We start from the raw sequence: 9,861 nt of genomic DNA on the forward strand, positions 1-9,861 counted from the left end.
TAACTAAAAAGTTATTTTAAAAGATACTGAAAGCTTAAGTCTCTTGCCTATGATCACACAACTAATACTCTAGTCTTCCTGACTCCAAGACTGGTCTTTTAACCATTATAGCACACTGCCTTTTAAGGCACATTACTCCATGAATTCCGTGTGATTTTGAACAAATGCATGATGGAGGTAGTAGGTAAATCCTGTCCCTGTTATATCCCTTTCCCTTCAGATCATAATCTTCATAAGGGCCCATATAGATTCTGTTATGCAGTTGATTTTATCATTATTTTCCTCAATGCCTAGCCCAGTGCATTGCACAGTATAGGCCATTAATAAACATTTGTTAGTGAGACCAAGGAGGGGAACAGATTTAAATCCAAGATTAATTAGTGAGCAGCTACACTTGGTCTCCTACCTCCTTCCAGTTCTGCTATTTGCCCAAGGTTGGCTTCTCTAACACAGGATGCTACCAACTTTTTCTCTGATAATAGTTAGCTCTTCCGAGGTACAAAATATGCTGGAGTCAGCTTGAGTACAGTTTTCTGTGCGGACATTTACATAACAGAAATCTTCAAAGGTCACACATCAAGTTGTGTTGATTGTCTAGATTTAAGAACCTTATGGCTAGATTCCAATAGACTTGTGTTGGAGAGAACCATCTGTATCCAGAGAGAGGACTATGGGGACTCAAAGTAGATCACAAGGTAGTATGAAAATACTTTGTTGTCGTTATTGTTTGCTCGCTTATTTTTTCTTTCTGATCTAATGTCTCTTGTGCAGCATGATTAAATGTAAATATATGTTTATTAGGGAAAAAAGAAAGCTATGGCTAAAATATAAATAATGTACACCAAACTTTTAAAGTGGGTTATCAACACAAGTTTTGTTGTTGTTGTTGTTGTTGTTTCCCCTTTCTGGAAAGTGAGCTGTTAAACACTTACCAGCACAGCTGTTCTCATTTAGAAGGGTTGATTCTAAGATTACTTTTAGGTAGGTGTGGCAGAAGGCCAATCTTTTCCACCGTGTGCAACAGGCTGGAAAAGGTGGGGCATGCTTAGTTTGGCTGGGCTAAATTAGACGAGAAAAATGGCCATTTGGGTGTGAACAACAACCTTTCAGAAACAGCAGAGAGTCTACACTGAAGTTAGGAAAGTAACGGGACTTTCTAGTCCTTGCTTCTGCACGTACAGGAAAGAGAAGGCAGGGTAGCCCTCCGCAGTCCCACGGGGGACAGAAATGACCGCAACAGAAGGGAACGAGGATCGGAAGGGTGTTTGAGGCTCCGCCCTGACCAACCCTGGACTTTAGAGATTGGGAAAGTGGAGGAGAGGCGAGAAGACGACGGGGAGAGGGTGGTAAAGAAGATGGCAGGAAGAGGGAGTGTACAAATTTCGGGGGAGGAGACAGAAGGGAAAGAGAAAAGAGCGGGTTGGAGGGGTGGAGAGAGCGGAGAAACCGGAGAGCTGGGAGGGAGGAAGCTGGCCGCGAGAAGACTAGAGTAGGAAGGAGTGAGGATCTGCGGAGAAAGGAGGGGCGGCTTAGCTGGCAGCTAACGGGGTGGGGGGCCGCGGCGGCCGCGGGGAGGAAGGAAGTCCCTGAAATCCTTGCCTCTTGGCTCGCCGCTAGCCGGGCGCTCGGCTCAAGGCGCATTCCGGGTCCGCTCGGCCGCCGCCGCGCCCCAGGGCCATGCGCCCCCCTCCGCCGCGCCAGCCCCCGCCGCCGGCGGCCGGGACGCGGAGCTCGGTGAGCTTGCAGAGATCCTTCCTGCGGAGTCCGCTGGGTATACTGCGGCTGCTGCAGCTGCTGGCCGGAGCCGCCTTCTGGATCACCATCGCGTCCAGCAAGTACCAGGGCCCCGTGCATTTCGCGCTCTTCGTCTCCGTGTTCTTCTGGCTGCTGACCGCCGGCCTCTACTTCACCACCCTGCTGGGCAAGCACGAGCTGGTGCCGCTGCTGGGCTCCCGCTGGCTGCTCACCAACGTGGTCCACGACCTGCTGGCGGCCGGCCTGTACGTGGCGGCCTCGGGCATCATGATCGACCAGACGCTGAAGCACACCTATTGCAACCTTGAGCATTACTTGCTGCCCTGCGCCTTCAACGCTTTCCTGACCGCCTCAGTTTGTGGCTGCTTCTGCCTCTCGCTCTACCTGCTCTCGGCGTTCTACTCCTCCTGCCGCAGCTGCCGGGGCCACCAGGACTTTGCGTGAGGCCGGTCAGGGCCGCCGGGGTGGGGGGAAGAGGAACAGCCCAGCCTCTCACCCCCCCGCCTCTCTCGCTAGGTCCCTTCCTCTCCCTTCTGTACAGCCCCACTCTCCAGCTACCCGCCCTCCCGATCTTCCAGCCCCCTTCGGAGGGCTCCTTTTGCCCAGCCGTCCCACTTCCTCCCTCCCGCCCCCCATTGCCCACAAGACCCAGCCTGGACCGAGGCACAAGGAGTTGGACAAACTGTTGCACACACAGACACTCAAACAGTGGACCAGGGAGCGGATGCCCCGACAGTCTCCAAAACGCAGAGACGGGAATTGAAAGCTTGGACGCAAGCCAGTGACACTTTGCAAGTTTCCCGGGCCGGCTGCAAACTGTGAAAGAGGTAGAGACAGACAGACTGGAGGACCCACCGGGGGCTGGCTCGTCCGTGAAAGCCCCTTCGCCACTCCCACAGCTAGGCTCCTCTCCCCTCCCTACATTTAAACGTGGACAGAGACGCCCGCGTGGATCCGGGGAAAGCTCTTCAAATGAAGCCTGTTCTGTAGCGGTTTCTTAACCCCTCCTTTCCTTCTCCGGGAGGAGCTCACCACCCTTTCCTTTGGCCCCTCTTGCAGCCGCTACTCCCTTCGGGCCAGGCGGCAGGCTGTCAGCCAGCCAGCCAGTTACTTGGCTTCCAGGCAGAATAAACGAGGAGCCAGGAAGGCTATGGGCTGAGGCTCCAAGAACAAGTTTAACCCGGGGCAGGGCCACGCCTTTTTGCATCCTCCCGGATGACCAATATCCTCTCAGCTGAGTAGTTTTTTGTGTTATTGTGACCTGGTGTGGTGCTCCAGACTGGGCAGTACATCCAGCAACTTAGTACTGCGTACCAGGGAATATGCCAAAATACCAAAATACTTTTAGGTGCTAGAGCGTCTCTGCCATCTTGCTCACCAAGACACACGGCCCCTCCTCACCCACTCATAGAAACCTGTTCACATCTGTGTGACTTGACCTAGTTGCCTTATGGGCCTTAGGGGCCACAGATTTATAAAAGACTGGAGCAGAAAAAAATCTTATCCACCATCTTCTAGTACAATTCCATCGATTTAGAGATGGGGAAACGGGTCACCTAGAAGGGAATCCCTTCCTTAAAATTTGAAGACTGGACTAAAAGTATTCTGGCCTTCTGACATTCAGATGAGTGCTTTTTCTAGTAAACAAAAGCTGCCTCTCAGTCTAGAGCCGTGGAGGGTCAGAATGTGTCTAACAAGATATGAAGTTCTTGATAACCATCAGTTGTATCAATCCTGACCAAAGAGATCCAATTTAGCTGCCTCAGTCTGTCCAGAGGTTTGAGGGCTAAATTCTAACATTCATAAACTTTGTGGTACCCAAGAGCAGAGCAGGATTAGTTTGCAGATTAGGAGATGAAGGTTGAATTTGAGTTAGCTATATGGGAAATGAGGGTCTTTGCAGTTTCACTCAGGGAGATTATTTTAGGAGACTTGGGTGGGACTGGTGGGGAAAGGTACATTATGGAAAGTTCTGTGAAATTATGGCTTCTTTCAATTCGATAAGTGAGAACTTGTTAAAATTTTAGCTCTCTCTGGGCCTGGTCATTTTATCTACTTTACATCTCTTTGGAAAATAAATTGAGCTCTATCTAGACTATATTTCCCCCTTGGAAAAGATCTGACTCTTTACAGTGGTGAGAAGCAGCTTCATGATTCTGAAACCGGGTGAGAATCCCTGTGGTTTATCTAGGGGCTCTGCAATTTAGCACTCATTTATTGAACAGCCAAAGAGAAGTCTTCTGAAGGTTGGAGAATCAGAGATTATACGAACCGTTTGGGAGTGATGTTTGGCTATGAAGGTCCCTGAAAGGTAGGCAAATATTTTCCTATTCTCCCCACCCCTCCTCATCCCCCACTCCTGGGGGGTGGAGTTAGGTGTGGTTAGTCACTAAACTTCTGGTGTAAAAACAGAAAAACACGTTTATTTTTATATGCATTCATTTTTGGTGGATTAGGGTTTATGCCAACTGCTATAAAAACACAGTTTTGAAGTTGCTAAATCTTTGAGAAGCAAAGCCCTTATTTAATAGTGCCAACTTTTTTTATTTTAGAAGTCCAGCCTTTTGATTAGAAACATGGTAATGTGGTAAACAATACTAGAATCTTTTTTTTTTTTTAATACACTGTTTCAATTCTTACCAGACTTAGAGATAAGTAATATTAAAGGTGTGGGGCTTGGCATTCATAGAATAAGACCCCTCTACTTCCTGCTCCATAAAATATGAAGCAATTTATTTGTTGACCAGAAACTTTTTCATGTAGAGACAACCTTGTCTGATGGAACTTTAGAGCCTCCTTTGAGACTCAGAGGCATGTTTTATGCAGTTATTGCCTATTAAGTAAATGTGTTTATTTTGCATATATTCTCATTCACTCCTAAATTTATCTTCCCCACCCTCACCCCTAACTCCCAAATCTTTGGCAAGTGGCATTTTCACTGTTATTCCAATGGAAACAGAAAGTGTCTGGTCTAGGTTGTGTAAGTGCCCTTCTTCTCCCATGCCCCCCGAGGTGGCTAAAACATGTTCTCTTTTCTTCTGAAAGGAGAGCTGGGATTCTAGGGGATTCTCTGAGGGTACTAGTGCCAGTTAGCCTCGGGAAAAGTGTTGCCTTGTCCCAGGGTGGGAGGCTGGTCCCTCCTTTCAGGCTTACTAGTGGAATCAGACTTTCTGGGGGTAGATATGATATAGGGGAAGAGAATAACTTTTTTCTTATGTTTTAGCTTGCAGAATTGAGAGAAGAATCCAAGCAGCTACCCACATTAGCCATCTCTTCATCTTGTTTGGGATGGTCAGTGCAGGGTGACTGAGAAGACAGCTCTGGACAGAAGAAGCAAGAAATTGTCAAAGTTTACCGGAACAGCACTATCTGGGCAACTCTGCCAGCAACTGGTTTCCAGAGCCTGTAACACATGACTTTAGGGTAGCGTGTAACTAAGTTTGGGCTCCTCCCAAGTGGGTGTGCACATGTGTATGTATATGTGTACATACACAAATCTGATTTCTCTCTGCCAGTGTTTGAGTGCATATTCCAGACTTCTGACAAGCAATGAACAGATCTTATTTATCCCCTAGTTTCTCCTCTTCCTCTTTCTCCTTCTTCTCCTCCTTTTCATCTTCGTCCCCCTCTTCTATTTTTTCCTCCTCCACTTTCTCCTTCTCCACTGTCTCCTTTTCCCTTTTCTCCCTCTCTACTTTCTCCTCCTCCTCTTACTATCATCCAAGCTATATCTTTCTCCCTGGTCTAATTGTTCCTATTATAAGTGCCACTCGGGATCTCCCCTCACTTTTGTTATTCATGGGTGCCTTGCCGATGCCAACATCATTTAAATTACATACCATTAGATCTCATTTGTGGCCTTTTTAATGTCATCATCAGCCTTTTTACCTTTGCCAGACAAACGAACTATGCTTCTTAGCTTTCCAGTGAATAATAGAAGACCATCTGATTTTCTAGATGTACCATTGGCCTTTAACCCTCCAAAATCCTTGCCAACCTAACTCTCTTGCCTTCCAAAATGGAGAAGATTTTAGGATTGATATGAAAATCCCCTTTCCTAACCCCATTCAGCTACATTTTCAAGCTCCAGTCTCATTCAATGTTAGTGGGAATCTAGTCTCAGAGACATTCCAATCCTAGAGGCTCGTCCTAGGCTAGAATCAGCCTCTTTGTTGCCAGGACTCAAATCTTCTCAGTCTGAACTGTGCCAAAGACAAGTTCACTATCCATTTCCCTGAAGACCCTACAATTGGCTCTTAGTGCAGACTTTCCATGGCTGCTTGCTGAACATGACCTACTAAGTCTCCAGCTGGACCAACTTAGGAAGGCAACTAAGCAGCAGCCAACTGGGGCAGTCTTGCAGTTTGGGGAGACCTGCCTCAGTGCATTCTCAATGCATTCATTTTGTGCAGGGATTTGTTTTTTAAACTAATCTGCTTTTCTGAATAAAGTTTTGTTCATATTTCATATGGGAGGTGGATGAATTCTCATCTAGGGTGTCTTTGATTTGGTAGAGCTTTGCTTTTGTACCTTAGTTGTTTTTTTGGGGGGTTGTTTTTTTTTTTTTTTTTGGCCTTCCCCTAGAAGAAGAAATATTAGAGCATTCCCCTAGGGAAGAGGAAATAGAACTAGTAGAGAAATTCAGAGCCCGAGGCTGTGGAGAAAAGAAACCTTGTTTTTATCTGCCTCTGCCATGCATGACTGTGTTTGTGTATGTCAGTGAAGATGCAATTTGAAAGATATAAATGTGAGATGTAGGATCTGGGAAATTTCCCCCTACTTTTGTAGTTGCCTACAGGCATCTTCTGCTGCCAAGGGACAGTATAAGATCCCGATATTCTTCTGGTTCTGGCAGCAGCCTGATTCCTTGGGGATGGGATGGGGAGGGGCAGGGGCTCTTGCTTCAGTTCATAATTCTGTTGGACAGTCTCACTCTGAGACAGGGTTGCCTGAGGTCAGGAACCAAAAAGAAAAAAATATGTCCGATAGAGTCAGGAAGGACTCTGTGGTATTTTGGAGGATCCAGCCCCTGCCCGGGCTCTCAATTGGCTCTCTATTTGTAAGCCAGCAGGGCAATCAACCCCCTAGAGCCTAGTGGGCTGCAGGGTTGGAATGAATAGCCTCCTAACTTCTCCCAGTCAGTGTGATCTTTGCAAAACAGTATTATTCTATTCATCGTTCCCCTTCTCAAAAACCTTTAATGACTCTCCCACATTTTGGGAGAGCATATTTCAAAAAGTCAGAGGAAAAATAGATTAGATTCTATGGACTAAAATATGTAGTTCTCAAATCATTGAGCCAATCATTTACACAGCTGCTAATTTTCTAGGCAACTAGCTAGGTGTCAGTGGATAAGGCACCGGACTTGGAGTCTGTTAAGACCTGAGTTCCAATATTTCCTAGCTGTATAATTCTGGGAAAGTCATTTAATCTCTCCCAACTAAGTTCTCTTATCTAAAAAATAATAATAGCTAATAATACTATCTGCATCACAGAGGTGTTTTAAGGAGCAAATAAGATAATTTATGTGAAGAGCCTTGTAACTTTAAAATTCTATATGAGTGTTAGCAATTATTTTTATTCCTCCCATAAATCTGGGCCTTACTGTTCTAAAAATATATATAGAATCCATGGGAAGAGTGGGCTCAAACTTAGAGTAAAATAATAGTGAGGCAGAGTTATAGAATATGGCAAAAGTAACTCATATAACTTCTGCTACCAAAGGGCTTGGACTTCCTTTCTCCAGATCCCTTACAGATTCACTTCCCTATCCCCTGGGGTTGTTTGAGGTGATGACAGTTTGAGAGACACAATTTAGGTGTGTGCAACATTTCTGCTAGGCAGGTTAAATTATCAGGGTCTTTTCTCCGCATCCCAAACTATGATTACCATGTCCTATTTTCATTATGTCATCTTAGTAAACATCTTTGCAGAGAGTTAATTGTATCTAGTAGGGTTTCCTCACAGAGACACATCCTTAGAAATTGAATGGCAACTGTCTTCAGGGGACAGCCAGGGGAGAGGGTACTAACTACATTTATGCTTTGTATCTATTTGTATTTGGACATGTTTCCTCCGATAGAATGTAATTTCTTGAGAGTAGGTAAGTGAGAAAAGCAAGGTGTTGGGGAGAGGACTGAGAAATCCAAACACCCTAGAATTCTCAGTGAAGAGAAAGATTTCTTCCAGTTGGCCCTCTCCTCTTCATGTGCTCTAGATGATAGCCTAGGGATAAAGAATTTTACTAGTGAGTACAGTGGCAATGATACTCCTAACCTTTTGCAAACATTATCCTAAGTAGAATGTATGATCTGGATTTTCCAAAGTCCCTGAGGATAGGGAGAACTGGGACTGGTTGGAAGGAGACACCCTCTACACACATACATACCATTGGTTCCCTGCAAGATTTAGTGACCTCATCCAAATGTAAACAATGCTGCTTCTCTCTCTGCCCATTTCCCTACCCCTAGGGGTTGTTTGAGGTGATGGTAATTTAATGGTCATAGTCAATTTAGATTATTATTTTTTTTAAGTCAGAAAGTCAAAAAAAGATCTAGAAATCACATTATCCAGTCTCTTCTCAGATTTTACAGAAGAGGAAGCTCTCACTTGTAATCAGTAGTCAGACAGGGGTGATACTTTTTCCAGCACTCATACTCACATACATGGGATGTGTGATCAGGTGAAAGGGATAGAACAAACAAATTTAATCCTAAATTTTGCCTTCAAATGGAGGAAGCAATTGTAATCTATGGGTGGGGTTGATAGGAAGACTAAAATTATGCTTTAATTGATTTCTATCTAATAGACAAGGAGAGTTCATTTCTTAGACTCATTGGCAAGCAAAACTTTCCCCAATGCTGACTCTGGGTAAGGAGTGATCTAGATCTTTATTTGGCTCTCTCATTCTATCCCATGCTACATGTGTTTACCAGAGACTCTTTACATCTGTAGATTTGCCTATTAAATCCCTTACTGAGCCCAGCAAAGGGTGGGGTCATTTTGCACATCTGAGTTTATACCCTGAAAAGGTTTTGGGGTTTTTTTTGGAAGAAATAAAGGGAGAGAGGAAAAGGTATCTGAAGCACAAGGAGTGGGTGATGGTTGCCGGCTTGAAAATCTAACTGAAGATCTATTTATGTTTTTTTTTTTTAATGCATTCAGAGGAATATTATGCCTACCAGGCATTCAATTTTTACTTTTATTTGCTTTAATTGGATAAATGTCTCACTGAGAACAGCTTCAGTGGAAATTTTCATAAGAGGAAGGAGTGATGAGTAATTTTTCCTTCCTAGTTCCCTGACCTCCCTTTACTTTTGTCAATCACTTATAGGGCAATCCAATAAAATCCATTTTTTTTCCTTTTTAAATGTTTCATTGATGTGTTTTCTCTCTTTCTTTTTATCAGTTATTTTCCAATGACTTCTTCTTCCTTCCCTTCCCCGTTCCCCAGAGGGATTCCCCTTTTGTAACAAACCAACACATATCTGAAAATATATTCCTCATTCCACACCTCTCATCTACCACATTTCTGCTGAGAAGTAAGGGCATATTTCATCATCAGTTCTCTGAAATCACAACTGGGTATCCAATCTAATCCAATAAGTATTTATTAAGCAAATTCTTCATGCCAGACACTGTGCTGTAAGATAGGCATATAAGAACAAAATGTAAGAGTATGCATGTGTCTCAGAGATATTGAGAATTTGGTTCCAAACCACCACAATAAAAATGAAAATTGCAATAAAGTGAGTTACGAAATTTTTTTGGTTTCCCAATACATACACAAGTTATGTTTACCCTATGATGTAGTCTATTAAATGTGCAACAGTATTAAGTCTTAAAAAAAAAAAAACCACTCAGCACACTAAACTAATGTGTGTACCACAATTTCAAAATACTTCATTGCTAAAAAATAAATAAAAAATAACCAAACTAACAAAAACTGTTAACCATCATCTGAATCTTCAGTGAGCCATAATTCTTTTACTGGTGGAGATCTTGCTTTAATGTTGATGGCTGCTGACTGAATAGGGTGGTGGTTGCAGAAGAATGGGGTGGCTGTGGCAATTTCTTAAAATAAGCCAACAATGAACTTTGCCACAT

At 44.1% G+C, this 9,861-nt stretch overlaps 1 protein-coding gene across 1 annotated transcript; it reads left to right on the plus strand.

The window, feature by feature from the left end:
* The first annotated feature begins 824 nt into the window (after positions 1-824).
* Positions 825-9,627, plus strand: MARVELD1 (MARVEL domain containing 1). Its single transcript, XM_031956211.1, has 2 exons — positions 825-4,066; positions 4,979-9,627. The coding sequence occupies exon 1, from the start codon at positions 1,678-1,680 to the stop codon at positions 2,197-2,199; it is 522 nt and encodes a 173-aa protein (XP_031812071.1). The 5' UTR covers positions 825-1,677; the 3' UTR covers positions 2,200-4,066; positions 4,979-9,627.
* The last annotated feature ends 234 nt before the right edge of the window (positions 9,628-9,861 follow it).

This window comes from Sarcophilus harrisii, chromosome 2, assembly GCF_902635505.1.
Source record: "Sarcophilus harrisii chromosome 2, mSarHar1.11, whole genome shotgun sequence".
NCBI lineage: Eukaryota > Metazoa > Chordata > Mammalia > Dasyuromorphia > Dasyuridae > Sarcophilus > Sarcophilus harrisii.

Excerpts from the sequence above, each read along its gene's own strand:
- MARVELD1 (XM_031956211.1), top strand. The coding sequence starts at position 1,678 with ATGCGCCCCCCTCCGCCGCGCCAGCCCCCGCCGCCGGCGGCCGGGACG.